The sequence below is a fragment of the Cydia strobilella genome, chromosome 12 (genome assembly GCF_947568885.1).
Source record: "Cydia strobilella chromosome 12, ilCydStro3.1, whole genome shotgun sequence".
Classification (NCBI taxonomy): Eukaryota; Metazoa; Arthropoda; class Insecta; order Lepidoptera; family Tortricidae; genus Cydia; species Cydia strobilella.
This window is the reverse complement of record NC_086052.1, coordinates 1,285,549-1,307,381: the sequence shown is the minus strand read 5'-3', so window position 1 is coordinate 1,307,381 and position 21,833 is coordinate 1,285,549. Positions and strand designations below refer to the sequence as shown.

At 37.8% G+C, this 21,833-nt stretch overlaps 2 protein-coding genes across 4 annotated transcripts in view; both read left to right on the top strand.

Moving 5' to 3' along the window:
• Window positions 1–21,833, top strand: part of LOC134745942 (UDP-xylose and UDP-N-acetylglucosamine transporter) — a 486,381-nt gene that overhangs the window by 118,654 nt on the left and 345,894 nt on the right. The gene's annotated exons all lie outside the window — the stretch shown is intronic.
• LOC134745923 (calmodulin-binding transcription activator 2) overlaps window positions 1–21,833 on the top strand; it is a 270,209-nt gene that overhangs the window by 228,018 nt on the left and 20,358 nt on the right. For 2 of the 3 annotated variants that reach the window (XM_063680037.1, XM_063680038.1), the window contains exons 7-19: window positions 9,482–9,641; window positions 11,254–11,300; window positions 11,364–12,407; window positions 12,704–12,944; window positions 14,172–14,392; window positions 14,742–15,011; window positions 15,667–15,857; window positions 16,367–16,504; window positions 16,829–16,923; window positions 17,704–17,790; window positions 20,090–20,157; window positions 20,695–20,834; window positions 21,607–21,776. In XM_063680037.1, coding sequence (XP_063536107.1) covers window positions 9,482–9,641; window positions 11,254–11,300; window positions 11,364–12,407; window positions 12,704–12,944; window positions 14,172–14,392; window positions 14,742–15,011; window positions 15,667–15,857; window positions 16,367–16,504; window positions 16,829–16,923; window positions 17,704–17,790; window positions 20,090–20,157; window positions 20,695–20,834; window positions 21,607–21,776 — 2,872 coding nt within the window. The remainder of the gene's footprint in view (window positions 1–9,481; window positions 9,642–11,253; window positions 11,301–11,363; window positions 12,408–12,703; window positions 12,945–14,171; window positions 14,393–14,741; window positions 15,012–15,666; window positions 15,858–16,366; window positions 16,505–16,828; window positions 16,924–17,703; window positions 17,791–20,089; window positions 20,158–20,694; window positions 20,835–21,606; window positions 21,777–21,833) is intronic. The other variant, XM_063680039.1, reaches the window with a different exon arrangement.

Here is a 21,833-nt window from a genome sequence, read left to right as displayed (position 1 = left end):
ATTTTTGCACATACAACGACATGAGTTATATCTAGGTCTGAAATTAGTTTATATAAGTCCAGTTTATAAAACAAACGAAATAGAGTAAAACCAAGTTTTGTATGAAAAACTTAAATTCACTGTGTTTTTTTTAACTATGGTGTCTAAAGCTGCATAAACTAATTACAGACATATATATACCTTATCCTATTGTTAGTACAAAGTTTCAGAGCAATCTAGCTAGTCGTTTTAAAATGAGAGCGGAACTACGTTTGTATGGAGAACCGAGCTTGCCGGAGACCCGTAGCTCGACACATTCGAGCAAATACTGAATGTGGATATTGGAGCTCCGTTGAAATATGCCCGAGTTGCAGAAGTCGTTAAATGGATCAACGGATTTATTTCAATTTTCAAGATGGATTCGTTCTGTTTGTGAAATGTGTTTTAGGAAATTACTGGTGTTTTGGCAAGCAATATCATGTTTAATACGTGGTCGTATAACAAGCATATATGAGTCAAAAACTATCGATAGAACTGGGGTATTTTTTTTATGGGGTTTTTTTGTATATTACAAAAGTTAATCATTTAGAATTTTTTTTTAAAAGACATATCATACAAATTAGAAGAAATAGAAGATTTTTACGTATCTATAAGGATAAAGTACGAAATTTAGAGTTAAAAGTCCAATTATTTTATGATGTCCACAGGAAAGTTATCTAGTCTTAATTTTTACTAAAAAAAAGCTTTGACCCCCATGTAGCTGAAACTATAGCCGGCGACTTAAAATTCTTAAAAATACCTTTTTAGTAAGTAAACATACACAACACACATAAGTAAACAGGTAGTGGCACGTGCGGTTTTACTAACAATAGACAAAGGATTAGCCGCTCGGAGCCAGCTACAAATCGAACGACTATAGTGAAATTAGAGAAGAAGTTCCGCTTGTAATATTAGTTGTAGTTTATTATGCAACAGGCCAATAGGGCCGTAGCTTGTCCGTTGCCATTTCAAATGTAGAAGCACATTCCATGAACCGCCGAAACAAGCGATAACCGGATCATGAAATATCCATCCAGTGCGATTAGCCGGTGCATTATAAAATCAACTCCAAATACCACTAAAACCAAATGTCAAAACATGAATGTACATATAATGTAGTTGTTCGTGCTTTGGGATAGAGTTTAAAATTGTCTCGTTGAAATGCATCTGGTTGGTTGTGTGTAATTGAATATCTGATTGCAACGTGTTTGCGTTGTAACAGGTGTCGATGGGTGGTTGCTAGTGATGTTCCGTAGGAATATTCCCGTTGTTAGTGATAACATGTGTAAGATATTAAACATTACTATTACAGAATTTGCAACGAAGGATATTTGTAATATTTTTAAAGTTTATCCATTTTTTATCCATATTTTAAATTAGATATCTTTCAATACATTTATATTTTTGAAGTAAAACTTCTTTAGGCGCGACTAGAGGTTAACTCAGATTTTTTTTCTGACGGAAGTAATGCTCAGTAGTGACACACGCACAATAGGACACACGTCAAAGTACCAACATAGCGATAAACGTCATCGTCAAAGAAGATTTACTTCAATCGCGCGTAAAGATTACACGCACACACTTTTTCTTTGCTTAAAGCTAACTCTGCGCAGATTTGCAGTGACTAACGTGGAGTGAACCACCATAAACCTAAAATTTCAATAAAAATATCAATAGTGGCCTTTCCACGCTTTGTTTTATCAAAGTCGATGCAGAGTGAGCTTAGACGCTCTTTGACCATAATTTTAATACTTATTAATATTATAAATGCGAAAGTAACCCTGTCTGTCTGTCTATCCCTCTTCACGATTAAACCGCTGAACCGCTTTAGATGAGATTTGGTATGGAAATAATTTAAGACGAAAGGTGACGACTGCCCCATAACCGCCTTTCCATACAAACGTAGTCCCCATTTTCCTCTCTGGATATTAACATCATTGAAAATATTTTTACAAAAGTTGATGTATTTTAATCATAGCTGTGCCCGACCGGTTGTCTTTTTTTCATTTTATCATTATTATAAAAGATAAGAACATTTAAAAAATTGTATGAAACCTGTTTTTCGCTCCTCACTTTTATAAAAATTTAAAAAACGAAAAATCAAACGGTCGGGCATAAAATACACAAAATTCTGTAAAAATATTTTCCAAAATGTCAATATCCAGGGAGGAAAATGGGGACTACGTTTGTAAAGAGAATCGATCATCCCCTTTCCTTTAATGCCAGGAAAGTACATGGGGTAGTTTTTATCAATCATTATTTCACGCAGACCAAGTCGCGGGCAGAAGCTAGTTTATGAATGTTCCCAAAAGCTGCGAATATATTTTCCCGCGATATTCCCATAAATGTCTCATCACTAGTGATAATTCAAGAGTTGTATGTTGCAGCGAAAATGTTTACTTTCATGGAGTTTTAACGTGTGTTTGGCGGGACATCACGAATGCCGAAGGGAATACAAAAAATTAGCGGCGTTTTTGTTTGTTTTTATGATATTTGTTTGCGTAGTAATTGCAGTTGGTTGTGTTCATAAACGTTACGATATTGAGTAGAGTTGAGTACACCTCTTATATTGTTAACCCTAATTTGGATTGTTACTTTTACTCATTGAAAATAAAATGTTTGAAGTACAGTATGTGGTTGCTAAATCGCATCTATAACTTGCCAGTCTTGCAATACAACCTCGAGTTCTATGTAGTTGAAAGTGAAAATAGTTATCTTTGTCGTGGATCAATCTTTACATACAATTTGATCCCTTAACTCCGTAACCTCCTGGCCTATTTTTTTTTTTGTTATCGGAGTGGGCCCAGCTATTATATTAGATTCGAAGTCATTTCAGTCAATTTTAGAGCTGGGCTCTTGTCGGTGCAGGTTGATGAAGTTTTCTCCACCTTGGTCGGTCCGAATATACCTACAATTTTTAATATTTCATTTCTAAATAATAATAAACTGAATGTGGCCATGCTCGGTGGATAAACAGAAAGCACGTTTAAATCATAGTCCAAAGTATTGAAAGATTTAGCAAGAACAATCTTGCTAACGACGAATGCAATTTTTGTTTATCTGGCTGTTCTAAGAGTAATTGAACTAATCAATATTTACAAATATTTACATCTAAAAACACTTTACCGATTTGATTTGCAACCAATAACTATAAAATCTACATAAAGATCGCAAACTTTCATAACATTGCCGTACGTAAACATCTCAACATATGTTTGTGGTAAATAAAGGAAAACAAAAGCTCACAGTTTGTCCCAGCAGATAATCTGCATTTTTGTCTTAACTCGTAGGGTTGCTTCGACAGCCGTAAAAAGTGCATCACAGTTAGGGTTGACACTGAAGAAGAAGAAAAAGTAATACTTATTTAAAAAATATTTAGTAAGCAGCCGTAAATTGTGATTACAAAATTCAAATTTGCACGACAAATAGCCATTTTCTATCGTCAGGTGACAACCTAACGTCACTAAATGCAAAAAAAAAACTTAAGAGGCCTTATTCCTACAAACGAGCGTATTTTGCAAAATGCTTCCTTTTTCATTCAACATTACGACGTAACTATTAGTATTTATTCAAAAACTGTTAACGTTCTTAAATAATCATTTCCTAAACTAGCGGCTGAAATAATTAAAGTTTGCATTTTCTCTTTTTAAACCTAAAATAAATGAGTTTTCCTGGGAGTATTTTTCAAAATTTGCAGTGAAAGGTGTAGTTTCGGTTGCCAACTTTGCAGTAAACAAGAATCATTTGGTACATGAATGATTACAATTCAATTCACCATATCTTGGACGAGGGGCTAAAATGATTGAAAACCAAAGATTCATTTAAAAAAATTGATAAAATACCTTCCGAGTTTTCTTCATTTTTTCGGTGAAAACAGGGTCGCATTATATTTTTTTATCGCAAATTGTACTTATATTTTGCCCTCAAAATAATATTATAGCAAACTCTAACTTTATGTGAACCCATAAAAAAATAATCATAACTATAGGACCTATTTTACCGTAAATTTAAATATTTTTAAAAGACGTATAAATCACGCTGCACCGACACTGCGTGCTCAGTCTCCGCCGGGCGCGCTTAGGGGACGGACCTGTGCTCGATCGTCAGGCGTTTGTTTCGTTCGTAATCAACGAGCTAGTTCCGAGAAGTGGTGTATACTGCGATTAGAAAACCTTGATCCTTAGGTGATCAATGTAATCATAGGTACATTTTATAGCACAAATATTACATTTTTTCGCCTAGGTGATCGGGTCTGATCAGGGTGCCTAGCCAAGATGCCAACCGTTTAATAAAACGTTTATTTATTTAGATAACAAGATCCATTTTTGTTAGTAATCTACAAAGTTTAGGTACCTATATAGGTAGTTTACATTAAAACCAAATCTGTAGCTGGCCTCTGAATGGGTAGTAGAAACGGGTTCCGTATGTGTTTCCCTTTCCAGATGACCAAGGTGCCTAGCCAAGATACCAACCGTTTAGGTACCTATAGTTTACATTAAAACCAAATCTGTAGCTGGCCTCTGAATGGGTAGTAGAAACGGGTTCCGTATGTGTTTCCCTTTCCAGATGACCAAGGTGCCTAGCCAAGATACCAACCGTTTAGGTACCTAGAATATAGTTAACATTAAAACCAAATCTGTAGCTGGCCTCTAAAATGGGTCATAGAAACGCGTTCCTTGTATCTTTCGCTTTCTAGATGACCAGGGTGCCTAGCCAAGATGCCAACCGTTTAGGTACCTATAGTTTACATTAAAACCAAATCTGTAGCTGGCCTCTGAATGGGTAGTAGAAACGGGTTCCGTATGTCTTTTCCTTTCCAGATGACCAAGGTGCCTAGCCAAGATGCCAACCGTTTAGGTACCTAGAATATAATTTACATTAAAACCAAATCTGTAGCTGGCCTCTAAAATGGGTCGTAGAAACGCGTTCCTTGTATCTTTCGCTTTCTAGATGACCAGGGTGCCTAGCCAAGATGCCAACCGTTTAGGTACCTATAGTTTACATTAAAACAAAATCTGTAGCTGGCCTCTGAATGGGTAGTAGAAACGGGTTCCGTATGTCTTTCCCTTTCCAGATGACCAAGGTGCCTAGCCAAGATGCCAACCGTTTAGGTTACATTAAAACCTAATCTGTAGCTGGCCTCTGGATGGGTAGTAGAAACGGGTTCCGTATGTCTTTCCCTTTCCAGATGACCAAGGTGCCTAGCCAAGATGCCAACCGTTTAGGTATCTATAATATAATTTACATTAAAACCAAATCTGTAGCTGGCCTCTAAAATGGGTAGTAGAAACGCGTTCCTTATGTCTTTCGCTTTCCAGGTGACCAGGGTGCCTAGCCAAAATGCCAACCGTTTAGGTACCTATAGTCTACATTAAAACCAAATCTGTAGCTGGCCTCTGAATGGGTAGTAGAAACGCGTTCCGTATATGTTTTGCTTTGCAGATGACCAGGGTGCCTAGCCAAGATGCCAACTGTTTACGCTCCGTAGCGAACGAAACGCAACCGTCTCTGTCGCACTAATATGCAAGAGTGATAGAGAGCGATTACCCTATCGCTCGCTGCGGAACGAACGACTGGCATCTTGGCTAGGCACCCAGGTATAGGTACCTATTATAGTTTACGTTAAAACCAAATCTATAGCTGGCCACTGTAATGGGTAATAGAAACGCGTTCCGTATGTGTTTCGTTTTGCAGATGACCAGGGTGCCTAGCCAAGATGCCAACCGTTTACGCTTCGTAGCGAACGAATCGCAACCGTCTCTGTCGCATTAATATGGAAGAGGGATAGAGAGAAATTACCCGCATCTTGGCTAGGTACTCTGATTATCTGGAAAGCAAAACACATGCGGAACGCGTTTCTATTACCCATTTCAGTGGCCAGCTACAGATTTGGTTTTAAGTGGTTTTAACGTAAACTGTAGGTACTAAACCCGAGTGCCTAGCCAAGATTCCAGTCGTTCGTTCCGAAGCGAACAATAGCGTAATCTCTCTCTATCACTCTTCAATATTAGTGCGGCAGAGACAGTTACGTTTCGTTTGCTACGGAGCATAAACGGTTGGCATCTTGGCTAGGCACCCTGGTCATTTGGAAAATGAAAGACATACGGATCGCGTTTCTATTACCCATTTCAGAGGCCAGCTGCAGATTTGGTTTTAATGTAAACTATAAGTACCTAAACGGTTGGCATCTTGGCTATGCACCCTGGTCATCTCTGGGTACAAGTATGTATATGTTCTTAACATAATAAACTGAAATTACTACTACCATGCATATAAAATAAAATAAAAGAGTGGCTATAACAATAAAAATAATGTTACTTGCTGTTGAAATCGACACAGATCAAGATTATTCTTCTCTGCGTTCAAAACGCGTTATAGTTGCCGGCGCTCGCGTACCGCGCGTCAACGCCATCTATTGAGTGTTATTTCGTGAAATCGATGAATGCTCCAGGGAATAAGGGCTCTTAACAAAAATCAACCTTGTATTGCTACTACTACGGTTCACTATGACTCTGAACTCGTAGTAGTAACTTGTAATTTTTAGTTGTCACCTGACGACGTATGTGCAATTTGGCAACAAATTAACGGTAATTAAAAAATGCCAATAATGGAAAAAGGTTGCTCCAAAATATGTATCTGATGGTAGCTGCACCTACCACTTTATTGATAAATATTGTAAAAATTAGAAATACGCCTCGTCGGAAAAAAGCGAATCACATAGGTCCGCCAGAGTAAACGTAATTGGCTCCATAAATTACGAACATTCTAAATGTCCAATCGTTTCAGATTTATGCATCACAATAAAAAAGGTGTCTGCACGATTTGTTATTCAGAGAAACACAATTAATTTAACCTCAGTACAACTAACAATTACTACATAAAATACAGCAACTGGTTAAAAAATCTGAACCTCATAAAAGCAGCCGTTGTTAACATTACACTTTAATCGTTGTTAATGAAAAACCACAAAAACAACAATAAAGCACACGTGTGAAGTGCCAACCCTAGGCTGCGGCCATTACATAAATAATGTCCGCCATGTTTATTGCCGCCATTTTGAAGACAAATGGATAGTTATTACGGCGTACTACGTTTTACAGTTCGCGTTGGAAATTAAAATATTGTGTATTACTTTATTTTAGTTTAACTGCGTGAGTCGATTTAGTGCTTGTTCAGTTACTGTTTTATGCCCTTCCATTTGAATCTAGATTTAAAAAGTCTTATGTTACTTTTCAATGTTTGTCGTTTAGGTTTTTTTGGGGTGGATTGGTACTACTGGTAGGGTTTTTTACGACCGTGATGTTCGCTCGTTATCCACATTCTCTTTAGTAACTAGCAGCGAATTCTTCCACTAAATTTTTACATGTCACTAAGCATAGAGCACGAGTGTTTAATTTTACGAGTTTTCTTGAGATATTAGGAACTGACTGCCTTTCTTCAGAAAGGCGTATCTGGCCTACTTTCAACAGCAAAATTACTTGGGGTGGTGATGCATTTATGGACGAGTTTAATAGGTACAGCCGGGCTTAATGACATGTTTTTGTCAATGGAGGATGGTAGAGTAAAAATGCAGTTTCACTTTAACAAAAATTCTATCACAAAACTTCTGGAACGTCAAACATACAAGTACTCAATGGCGGCTATAAAGATGGTGTATCGTGGTATAAAGTTTGAGAATTCCTTCTTATACCTATATTTAAATGTTTCATATTTAACAAGTCCATAATTATTATTGCCCACATTATCATAACTAAGAGCTTTTCATATTAAAAACTGTGATGTAAAGACACTAATAGTTAATGACAGTGATTCTGGCTGTATGTTTGAGCCGTTTGGGGTGGAAACCCTCGGGCCGTGAGGAAACTGAACTGAACTGGCGAAGCGCCTCGTGGAGGCGACAGGTGACATGAAGGCAGGCTGGCAGATCCAGCGCGGCAATTCCGGCCGCCAGCCTTCTAGGCACCTTGCCACAAGGCACCCAGTTGGAGCCAGTTTTTATTTAAAAGTTTAGTTGTAGTTTTAGTTTTAATCTTTCCCTTTTTTTAGTTTTATGTAGTTTTGTTAAGGTTCTATTTTTGAAATAAAACTATGAAAACGGATTATATCGCGTATATTGAATTTATAATACATACCGACGTTTCGAACCCTTTACAGCGTTCGTGGTCAACGGGTGACTGTACGAACGCTGTAAAGGGTTCGAAACGTCGGGATGTATTATAAATTCAATATACGCGATATAATCCGTTTTTATAGTTTTATTTCATGAGTAACTATCGCGATAACCGAAGACAATATTAAGGTTCTATTTTATTTGAGGTATACAAATTTTGAATTTAAATATTTAAACTTTTATTAATAACAGCTCAGTGATTAAAATAGCATGACAATAACTTCAGATTATGAACAAAGTTCCATGATGTCAAATACCAAGCCATTCAATAAAGTTCAATTAAACTTCGTGTTCCACATTTACACCATAGATAATAGTTTGCAGGGCATTCTGGCGTAATGACCTGTTCAGTGATTTTCAATGGCTTCCGTGTATTAAAGTAGCTCATTACGTTGGACTCGATTTTTGTATAGACTTGATTACGAAGCGGCCATAACGATTAATAGTTATTTACGATACAAGTGCGGAGAGTAGGAAATTCGCAACAAACTAGTGGTAATAAATTAAAACACGACCGACACGCGTTGCGAATTATCTATTAGTACAACGTTTTACAGTACATATATGGCTTCTTAAACTTTCGACATAAGCACGGAAAGTGCTCATTCCCGCACTAGTACTAGTACTGTTAAAGTAATGTTAAGTGAACCTGTACTTATTCCAGGTTTAACAACAAGTAATGAAATTTAGGCATGTAATTGCATCGAATTCTTCTTTTAATCCATACGTGAACAAGTATGTACCTATGAAATAAAACTATGAAATCCCGACGTTTCGAACCCTTTACAGCGTTCGTGGTCAACGGGTGACTGAGGAAAAATTACAAAGTGCAAAAATACCCACATACTAAAAATAATGAACAATCATAGACTATAAACTTTAAGGCTGGTTGTACATGCAAAATCGGTTCATAAGTCTAGTTATACACTACAATTATTATTATTATTTTTTCCCAAGTAAAGCTATATATATAGACGCGATAAAACCTACGCCGGCTCCAACCCTACACCTCGGACCCGAGAAGATTTAATTCCCTCCTAAATTGTAGGAGGGTATCCCAATATGGGACCGGCAACAAACTCAAAAAAAAGTGCACTTCAAAAAAGAAGTGTCTGTAAAACCCTTGGAGTTGCAAACGTTTATAGGCGACGGTAATTGCTTGCCATGACAAGAGCAATATTGTTATTTGTCACCAACGAGATTCAAGACATCATTAAACAAAAACACCTTTCTTTGTTTACAATCACTACTTACAAACTTAGACCTTGGCAGTAGCAACAAAAGTAAATGTAGAACTTCGCTTCACAGAACCCCGACATAGTGCTGGTGCACTACCTGAACGTGCCGTATCCTGATGATAATAAGCTGGCGACGGTGGCGCCATCTCTGGCGCTGTGGGCGGATAAGAAGGAGTGGACGAAGGATGAACTCGTCAGTCAGCTTAAGCCTATGTGTAAGTATACTCGTATTTATGATGATGATTTAAATGTCACATTCATAGAAGATGATGAAAATGTTAATGTGATGAAAGTACATAACATAACATAACGTGTTGACGGGTTGAAATAGGGGATATTAATGATGAACTTGTTCTTACTGCTTTGAACCTTGATAGATAAGTATAGGTAATGAATATACTGTTTTCTATAGAAAATAATCTGGCGCTGTGGGTTGTGAAGAAAATTAAATTAATCTGTAGGTTTAATAGTTATGATGATGAGTATGGTGCCGATCAGCAGAACATTATTATTATCAGCGCGTGTACTAACTCCTGTCTAGTCATCGTCATACGCTGGTAATATTCTACTAACTGGCACAACTATATTGAACTTTACTGCGAGAGAGTTGAAAATCTTTCTCTCGCCATCAGTTAGTTAGTTTGGATTCTTCACATTTTAGCATAATATAATAACATCATTAACCTCGAAATAGGTATGTAAATATTATGTAAATGCTATTCGTATAACGTCATGTAATGTATGCCCAAGTTGTTATAACAGTAGTCTTAGTTTTCTGAATAATTATACTTATAATTTACCACGACCGTCTGACCCTTTGTGTGATTTATTAGTCAAAGGAAAGTTTATCCCAACGAAAGTTCAGTAAATATTGGCAAAACAATATTTTCTCCCGTTCTTTACCTAAAATCAATAGCAATCCCCTCCCGAATACTGTAATATTTGTAACAGTCGTCTAAAAAAAACAATTCGACGAATTTAGAATAACTGTTTTAAATCATAATCAAGAAGCTTTCTCACTTCTAAATTCAAATAATTGTAAAACAGAAGAAGTTACAGAAAATTTCCCCTCGTTGAATATTTATGAAATCGGGAATTTCAATTTCATTGTACGGTATTAATCCGTGCTCTCATAAATACTGATGATTATTTCGTTTAATTTGTTTGGGTGATTATTAATTCAAGGAGTTTTCAATGGGATTGGTTTAATATTTAACACTGAATTTTGGTGAAATAAGTAAAGTAAAGTAAATCATTTATTTTGCCAATAATATGTACAGTAATGGTGGATTACAAAGTTATTCAGTATCAACAATGTTTGTACCTTAAATAAGGCATGCAATAATGTAATACTAAATACTAAATTGTGGACACAAAAACTACTTATTTTTAAATTATTTTTTAATTTAAGACAATTTTTTGAGTAAAAACATTCCGGTTGCCGTTTTTGGACAATTTTTACTAAACAATATGAAAAAGGATGACTCACACTACCCGGGCCAGGGACATGGCTTCCGAAACTTATTTTTCTATGACAGGTGATCGGTGATCACGTGATGCTTTCATAGAAAACTAAAGTATCGGGCGCCCCGGCCCGGGCCCATACCATTGACCAATGACTCGCGCTAAGTCATTCTTAAGATGTAGCTAGTTGTAGATATCCCGTGTTTAAATATTGTTTATATTTTTATTAATTGAATTTGTCGTTCCTAATAACAAACTTACCTACTTTTAATATCTATTTCTCTGAGTCTATCTATCTAATACCTCCCAGTAAAACACGATGTACACGAAAAACAATAACGAATATATTTTCATTTATTTCAGTCTTCAGCGAAGATGAGCCCGACATCAATAGTGAACTGGAAATCACAGTAAGCATCCTATCTTAAAACTTTGTACTGGCTATAGAATTTTCAATTTTAATCAAATGTCAGGGCAAAATGTTTCAGACGGCGGAAACGGTGGAGGCCATCGTCGGGCAGCTGATGGAAAAGCAGCGAGCTGCGAGGGCGGCAGCTTTAGCGAGACAACTGGAATGTGGCTGTCCGGACTCCACTTGCCAAGACTCAAGAACATGCGTTCATCCTTTACGCAGAATCCAATCTACCAAAGCACCAGCGTCAGACCACCACGTATCTTCCACAACCGGACCTTCCACAAGACCCATGTCTCACCCACCTCGACAATACACCAGAGAACACAGATCCACTCAACCGACACACAGCGCATCCCCACTCCTTCTGTCACTAGGACAAATACAAGGAGGCGGGGGCTTATTAATCTTAAACGGAGCAGGCAATAGCAGTCAACAACATTCCTCACTAGTCTCACCATTATCTGTGACCTCGTTCGTCTGTGAAGAACCCAGAGACAGGTACCGACATCAGTACAAACCAACGTTTGTATTGAAGAGGGAAATTCCCGATAGCCAGCCGTCTTCGTGTATCCAGAACACTGAATCTTCAACGTACGAAATAGAACCAGTTGAAGAGAAAGTGAATATAGAAACTTTTGATAGGAAAATTAAAATGGAGCCGCGGAGTAGGAATCAAATGATCGCGAGTGCTCCTGCGACCCCATCGAGATATCCAGATTTAGTGGAGCGATTAGAAAGTAAAATACTTACTGATAACTGTGATGATACGTTAATACTGCTCGGTACAGATGGACATTTAGGTCCTTCGAGCGCATTTTTTGATGAAACGCTAGAACTATCACATGAAGACATACAGAAAACCTTATCAGCCAATATGCCTACATGTGAACTAGATAGAAGTGCTGTGAGAGTGACCGAGACTGCTAATGTTATGGTATCAGGTATCGATACTATGGATTTTATAGAGAGTTGTGAGGCTGTAGCATCCCCGACTCATGTCGTGGATGATAATGTGTTCGTAAATTTGGATGCTTTTGATATGTTAGGAGACTTTCCGGAACTGGAAGTTTTGGACCCTAGTACGATATCGACTCATCATTTGGTAAGTATGATTTTCATATCCAATTGTTAATATTGTTAGTATTAATAAAACTTTATGCTTAAAATTTATTGATAAATTTCGAAGTAACACTTTAATCTTTGATTTGAATAATTGGCTCTCTTAGTTCTTTATATCGATTTAACTTGACAATCACAGCCAGATGCAATCAAAGCTAACCAATCACTTTACCTTTTATTTTTCGAATCAAACATTAAAGAATTTGGTCTTGTTGTGTTTGAAAAGCTAGTAAACTTAACTATTTGCATTTCAAATAACACTAACGTTTGACTTTCCAGCCGATACGCGGCAAATCCCCTCCAACCGAAGAAGCCAACGAGAAAATGCAGACTGAGAGCAGCGAAGGAGCGCTCAGCATTACCGATTATTGCCCGGAATGGGCGTATCCCGAAGGCGGAGTGAAGGTGCTCGTAGCGGGACCTTGGACTGACACTTCGGATCAGTATACTGTGTTGTTCGACAATTTTCCTGTCCCGTCGATATTGGTGCAGAATGGACTGCTGAGGTGTTATTGTCCAGGTGAGTTTCATTAATTTTCTGCCTCAGAATTACCTGGTGCTGTCTCGAGTATGCGTGATTGGAGGTCGAATAAAGTTGGTCGTGGCGGGACCTTGAACTGACACGTCGTATCTGTATGCTGTGCTGTTTGGCAACTTGCCCCCTGCTGCTGCTGTTTGTTTAGTGTCTCTTAAGCATTGGTGCAGAATAGACTGCCGGGGTGCATTGTCCAGGTAAGATTACTCTTCTGAAAAAGGTCAACCAAAGTTATGTTATTCACTTTTCGGATCATCTTATCGATCATCCGTTGCACTATCAGAAAGTTAATAAAAACTTTTAAAGATAAATATTTTCACAGATAAGGTTTAAGCAGTTCTTAATATCAATAACTAATTTTAATAATAATGACATTTATGTTCGTCGCTTGACATATTAATTCATTGAATTTAATAATAAATAATAAATAATAATAATAAAATTTCTTTTTTTCGGACAAATGCATCCATAGAGTGTTAGTGTTAGTACTACAAGCAAAATCTTAATCTAGTGTTAGTATTTAATACAATAGGTAATTTTTTTATTTTTTATTTATAAGTTGTTATTCTTAGTTACTTTTAGTTTTACTTTTAATTGAATAATAATAATTGTTAATCCGATAATAAACATTTATAGGTACCTACTTATATTATAAATTGAAATACACTTTTAATTTGCTCGGTCCAGTGCTTGAGGATCGGACAATCAAACCTATCGGCAATTTCTCTTAGAATGCTGTTGGGACTACATCTCACACGACTTAGTAATGAGACTATATTTTTACGTAATATAGTCTCAAAACCATCCGTGCGAGCTGTCACAAACATGCCCGATGCAGAGCACCTGCTGGGCAGTCCCATCAGCATTCTAAAAGAATTGTTGTACTGTACGCGCAAGGCGTTGTATGCTCGTTTCGTGTACGGACCCACAGGCTGCTCGTGTACAAGGATTGACAGTATGATTTAAATAGTGTGATTTTTACATCATGTGAGCAACGAGCAAACCTGCGGGTAATCATATTACTCCGAACCGCCAACGCCCTGCGCTCCCTTTCTAAGTCTAAATCATCCTTTAGGTCGCTTTAAACATCTCTTGCGCAAAACTGTAAAAACCTCGTGTCACTGATCCTAGTCGATCGATGCTCAATCAGAGCATGCCAGACTGTATATCCTTTTGGACCTTTTAAAACAATATTTGTACATCTCATTTCAGCACATGAAGCCGGCCTAGCAGCACTCCAAGTCGCTCGTGGTGGCCGAGTGGTCTCCGATACCGTAGTCTTCGAGTATAAGGCTGGTCCGGCCACGGCACCATCCCCTGCGTCCGCTCCTCTGCCATCGCTGGACTTCAGGCGGTTTTCGCTATTGCAGCGCTTACATCGGCTGCATGGAAGACTGCAGGTCAAGATTGAACCGATGGACGATGGTAATCAAGTAAGTAAACTTTTGTAACATTATTATACATCTGGCAAAGTAGACTCGAGTGAAGACGGTTTGACGCTGCTCCAGCATTGCGAGCGATATTTTGTAATCATACAGTACCAAAAAAAAGGCTTGTCTTTTTTATTGTGCATTCAGTGGATATCTATTATTGTGTGAAAATAATACTTTACTTGGGCGAAGTTGGATACCATAGGCGAAGTTAGGGTTCCCTATGTTATATACTTTTGCCAACCCCGATTTGCAATTGCAAAATTGATAACGGGGTTTTGTAATCATCTACAAATTCCGATAAAATTATGTCAATGACGGTGAAAACTAATAAACACACACCCATTTCCAGATAGAGGACGTGCAGCTTTATTCCAATCCTAAGTTCGAAGAGCGACTCGTCTCCTTCTGCCGGAACTTAAGCTCCCGTTCCTCCGGCAACTCGGAGGGCTTCACCACCGAACCTGGCGAAGAAGGTTCCACCATCCTCCACCTGTCTGCAGCGCTGGGCTTCACTAAACTAACCACGGTGCTGTTGCGGTGGAAGCAAGATGACTCGAGCTTGGCGCTGGAGAAGGAGGTCAATTTGGGAGCGAGGGACAGTGAAAACTGTACGCCTTTGGTGAGTTGGAAATTTTGCTTTTAGATTTGGGTTGGGGTATATAACAGAAAAAGTAAGGGCAAATCGCCTAGCATGGTACGGGCATGTGATGCGGAGGGATGAAAGTCATGTGACGAGAAAGGTATTAAGAATGAATGTGGAGGGAGGTACGAGGAGAGGAAAACCGAGGAAAAGGTGGATGGACTGTGTGAAAGATGATATGAAACTAACGCAAGTGAATGATGAGATGACGGGTGACAGAGAGGTATGGAAGAAAAAGACATGCTGCGCCGACCCCAAGTGAATGGGACAAGGGCAAGCGAATGATGAGATTTGGGTTGGCATCATGAACATACGCAAGCCGGAATCTGTTTACATGTTGCAAACAATCTTTAAGAGATCTTCAAGAAATAAAACTCTCTATCTATCAGCTAGATGTGTACACTGATGGCCTTCCTTGAGTATACTATTATCATTAAATACAATACAATACAAATACTCTTAAGTGCACAACTCAATAAATAAAAAACACGAGCACTGTAAACAACAGCAAATATTAAGCCACGAAACACTTATAAACGATAAAAAAATATTGAATTATGAAACTGAAAATTTAAAAGATTTAAAAGATTTAAGAAAATGTACTTTTTTTAACTATTGCAACCATATTTTCCAGATGGTAGCAAGTGCAGCAGGCCACGTCGAAACAGCCATCGTACTGGCGCGGTGGAGCGCCGGGACGCTGTGTGAAGCTGGCGCAAGGCAAGCGGCAGCCGCAGCGAGGCGCGCTGGACATACCCGGCTGGCGGCGTTGCTGGATCGGATACACCCACCAACAAGGGATGGCGTCTTCCTTAGACCTGATAGGTAAACTTAAACCTTACATACATAGGTGATCCTTTTCTTGAAACAATGGGTTACACAGATTACGCCGGGGTGCTATGTGGAGCTGGCGCAAGGCAGGCCTAAACGTCAACTTCTCTTGGAAGCAAGCGTTGCAACTGCCGTTGATACGTCGAAACTGGACATACCAAAGCCAAATGGGATACACCCACCGATCGGTGATGGCGTATTTATTAGACCTGATGACAATAGATTAAACGTAGAACAGTTCAGACTTATTTTTTTAGTCGCATTTTTCAATGTGAAGGCGTGGCTATGACAAAATTAAATGTTTGTATCTTTCAATAGCACGGTGATAAAATGTGCGCGAATAACGGCGTCCATCAGAGGCTTACAGTACTTATACAAAAAAGTGTTAAAAAAATTAATCTAATAAATTTAAGTATCTTTATTACGGTGTACTCTCATCACTTAACAGCTAATCAGAAGGTACTTCGATCTTGTCTCTAACCCTTGTTTTTTCTACGTTCCAGTTTATCGCAAAAGGGTCGCGCTGGCAGCTTGGAGAGTAATCTAGTGAAGCGACCCTCCATCGACAGCGGAATCAATATGGCCGATGCGTTCAGATCCAGCTCAGCTATTGACAAGCCTGATGGAAAATCTACTGCCAGGTGAGATATACCAAGACGGGATTAAACCCGCAGTTTATTTGGAAAAAATTCTCACCAAGATGCAATAACTTTAGGTACCTTCTAATGATGTCGAAATGAAAAGTTGTCCACGAAATGATTAGGCGTTTTGGTTGTGGGTAATAACTTTAGTTAATCATTTGTAAATCATGTTTCTTTTTTTGAGTTTCTGATATTTTCACAATGTTGCAAAAGCTATAACGAAAGCGAATAATATATGTGGAGGCAAGATAACGGACTTTTGCCTTGTCATTCACCTCGCCATTCGCACGCATATGTAAAGAAAATATAATTTAACTGTTTCAGATGGGAACGCAGCATGTCATTGCCCCTAGACTCCGATAACTCTGAAGATAGTCTCCTAGATTCCAAGATCGGTCGTCGTATGGACCTAGCTCTTTGTAAGTGGAAGCCCGTTTTCTAGGATTCACTCCATAGTCGGTTAAATTTTCATTTGCTGATGATTATTTATTTACAACGAAACTTTTCGTCGGGTTTTGTTTGCTGCAATCGCGTTCAGGATTTAGTTTGTAAGTGGGTTCTGTGTCGGTTGAGTGTGTAGGGTCCTTCTCATCGTACGAAAAATGTAAAAGTTTGTCGGTTAATACAATTGAAGAAAGCTGTAGAGATCATAGCTTTGGAAATTTTAAGAATTTTTTTACGAAATTAGAAAATGATTTGCCTCGAGAGAAGTGCTTCACGATTCAGTTATGTAAAAAAAATCTTTAAGCATGAGAAGATCTAGAGAGAAACTTAGCACAGGTATTTATCTGATCAAGTTTTGAATTTAAATAAAAAAAAATGGTGAGATAGGTATAACGGATACTAATTATTGAAAAGTTGATGACGATAAAAATTATTTAACGTAAAACGAAACCAATTTATAAGGATTTATAAAATATCCTTACCATAGAATTTGAATTATCCTTAACAGCAAGCAGCAGCAGTAAGCAGAAAAAGTAAAGAGTAATGAAGGTACCGTTATCGACATAAGTTCTTAAACAAAGAATAATAATACGTTATAGGGCTATAATAAAACGATGTAGGTAGAATATAATAGAATAGAATACATTTTATAACGTCACATGGTAGGTTACATACGAGTGTAAAAAAAGGTGAGAAACCTTCTACAGCGGGTTAGGCGAAATCGGGTCAGGAATGAGAAGGAGCCTTCTGTTCAGGCGAGACCTTGCCGCGGCGCGCGGCGAGCCCCCTCATAGACGTGGAGGCGCTCTCCGACCCCGAGCCCGAGCCGCCGCCAGCCCCAGGTCAGTCGTGAACGTGGAACGTGAAACGGTATAGACGGTGGATTGGCAACAGAACAGTGCAGTCGAGTATACATTTCAGCGTATTTAAAATGTACATAATGTTACTAGCAGTTCTGGGCCAGAAAAACGAAAAATGTTCAACGTAAACGCTCAGAGTACTTTGAAATGCGTAACATATTTGTATGCTGAGAAAAAAGAAAATAAATGAGATAGAGCTGGTGTAACACTAATTAAACAATAAAATAAGGATAAGGTATTACATTCATAGAAGCTTTTACCCTGCTCTCATCCTCGGCTATTGTTTTAAACTCAGACGCATATTGTTGGTGTTTGTTAAATTCAAGATTGCGAAATAAAAATTGAATTCTCACTATCTGAGCACATTTACTCCGTAAATACAAAATATAATATGATTATAGAAATAAGGAGTGCCTTTGGGAATGGTATCTATGAAGATATGACTTCCATAAAATTTTCAATATAAACACTACACTACAATAGAAACATTTCAAAATTAGACTTTTTACAAGACTGAACTGTTCTATACCATTTCAAGTAGCAGTATTCTCCGCTCGTCCTATCGATGTTGTGAATTGTTGTACGTAGAATGCATCGCCGCTCTGGCAGCTCGATCTTCTTCTAACCAGTGTTATCTCTATATCTCTGTCCCTTTCTACCGATAATCTGTAGCCTCCAAGGACACAATGTTAGTTTTTGTAGTTTCTTCTGTATTTTTGTATCCAATTATGAGCGGAGATCCCCTGTGTTGGTGTTTGTAGAATTCAAGCCAAACTGATTCTCTAGGTTCCAAGGAACAAGGTTCAGTTTGGCTTGCTCGATGTTGTGAATGGATGTCGCTTTCAATGGATCGTATTGGTCAGCCACTATCCACTGTACTTATTCGACACATTCAAATCGATTGGCCCCTACATCGCTACACTTGAAGTCATCGTTGGTAAACTACACTACATGTTTCAGAAGCTACAAGTAACAATATGACACTGCATGATGGCTCTATTGCTTGCATGAAATATATGATATATGTGCTTTTTATGTGTAGAATCACGAGTTTATATTATTTTTAGGTTCACAGGTGAGTTTTAAAGCACTGTAAATCCACAAATCACTATTTTCACTACTGGATTTATTTAGCACCTACTAATTGACACATTATTTTATCAATCTCGTCAAACATAAAAATTATAAGTTTTTTTATTTGAGATATTATTAATTATTTTAATAGACTTATATTGACCGGGATATGGACCGTGATTACCTTTTGTATTATTTGTGAGCTCCCGATATTTATTTTATATCCCGGTCAATATAAGTCTAGTGAAACTAACCGTGAATCATTCAAAACTCTAATTATTTTAATATTGAAAAAAACCTTGCTTTTCGGAACACATTTTTGAAGAAATGTGGTTGCTATCAAAAACAACTGCATCTTCTGCAAAAATGTGTTAACAAAACTACAAAAGCTATGCGAAAGAAATTTTCTATTAATGACCAATACAATTATTGTCACAAAATAAACACGAACATTTATGCTGATTATTCCAAACGGGCATATTTTCTTCATATTATATTCTGAGATTACATTTTTGAAGCTAATGACGAATTAAAAGTGCAGACCAATCACAAAAGAGATGAGAAGATAGAGAAAATATGCCTGTTAAGAAACAAAAATCGTCGATGTCGTTAATGTTTTAGCACAATATCTTGAGGCACGCACATAAGCAAATTTATGCATTACAATTAAACAATTACAAATATATAACGGAATAGCTATGCTATCGCCTCATGGTAATCAATGTCTATCAAATTGTAGCTTATAAAAAAGAAACAGAATAACTGCATGTCAACATTCAATTTTTTTATTTACAAACCTTTAAATAAATCGTTATTGGACTCACACATTAGATATTTTATAGACAAGATCTTTTGAAAACATAAATAATACAGAGATAAATCTCAAAACGCAAATGTAAATAATACTGAGATAAATCACAAAACGCAAACTTTTGTTAATGCTAGTAAATTATCAGGAAATTGAAACAAAAACTGCTGCAGTCTGAATTTTGACACGTGGTTATTGGTACAATCACAGTACTTAAGTCTTCGGTAGCTGATGATTCTAAAACAAAATATTATATTTCTTATTAATAAAATGATAATGTGGCTGTTAGTGAAAAGACCTATCAGTGAGCTACTAGAAAGTCAATTAATGAGAACCGGGGTATTGTAATTTGTACCTTAATATTATTGCAAGAGATACCACGTTACAACAATGTTTCAGGGGAGCAGGATGACCGGGTATTCACGTTGGCGGAGCAGATCATAGCGGCCATGCCGGAAAGAATAAAGGTATAAAAAATGTAATATAAAAAAAAAACATATTACTAGTAACACTCGGGTACTAACTTTTATTTTGTCTATGATATCCATCGATATTATTTATTTTGCCAGAAATATAGTTACGAGTACATGAAATGTTAAAAAGATTTATACAGGGTAAAAAAGTACGCATGTCTCGCCAACAATATTAATGGACTTAGTCGAGGTGTTAAAGGAAAGTCGAAATAGAGAATTTGATATTTGATTCTATTGGAACCTTAAATAGCAGCCATTTCTGCCACTAAGTTTATCTAAGTTGTCGCGCCTGATCGAAAAACATGTGATACGGATATTATTTTATATTGACAAACAAAAATGTTAGAAGAGGAAGCTGGCGACTTTGAATCGATATCCTCTTGTCATTAAACATTTAAGTAAACAAGTAGTAAGTCAAATTAAACTTAGCGATAAAGCGATTAAAATTAAAAATTGCGGAAATTATTTGTCCGGATGGAAATTGTAAGGTAATTTTTTTTCCGGGATATGACTTATGACGCGTTGTTTCAGAACGAAAGCTCATCATTGCTCGGCTGCGGGCTCGACGGTGGTAGTGGCGGGGGCGAGGACACGCTCATGGTGCCGTTACTTGATGACAGCACCAGCTTCACCAGCGATTTCAGCTTTGAGTTCTGCGATAACACTTACAGGTATATTTTCCGTTGGGCCTTAGAAAAACAAACGAAAAAGTAGCATAGGATGATCTAAACAACAGAATAAGGTCTCTTCTTTTTAGCGTTTAGGCTGTCTATCTACCGAAGCCGTTAGCGACGTAAAAATCCACCAATAGCGCAAAGAGGAGTGGAGATTTTATGCAATTGTATTGGTGGATTTTTATCTCGCTTACCGCTCCGCTTCCTCGTTCCGCTCCAGTGCACAGACAGCATTACTTTGGATACATCCTCAGCGTTTTAACCGTTTTGAAGCCTTATAGGTACCATTGTGTTTGAATGGTTGTACAACTGCTCTTCTCATAGCTTTTGTGATTAATGAAACTGCGGCTGCATTAAGTTACATAGCTTAACTGATCACCAGATCGCCATATTAATATTTTATCAATATACGAGTATAATGGTGGAGTTATCACGATAAAGATACCCTCATAATGCCGCTGCTCCATGAAACCACCAAAATTGATATTGAGTTTAAATATTTGTAAAAGTAAATTTTTCCATGGAAATTAATTCTGGCTACGAGTGTAGGTAGAAAACACAAAAATAACTTGAGACCTACAAATTATATGAATGTGGTCATCTAATTTAGTAATCATCGGCAGTAAAGTAGCACGGTCGCATTTTATCCCCTGTCACCATACCTGTCAGGCTGTCACGTTCTAACAAGTATGTTAGTGTGAAATTTGACAGGCGATAAAAATGGAACCATGCCGCCACCGCTGGTATTATTTTTTACATTTTGCTACAGGACATACTGTGGCGGCTCAACCCCATGCTCGTCCGGCTCCGTATCTCCAGGCTCAGCGCTTTCCCCACCGCCGCCTTCTCCGCGTGCATCTTCACTGCCAACCGCACCTTCGGCAACTCTACAGGAGTTCCTAAACGCTACTACACATTTCTCTAGTCTTACGTTAAACGGTGAGTGTTCATTGGTACGTGGCCTCCGCGGGTCTGTACAGTGTCTGTCTGGCAACG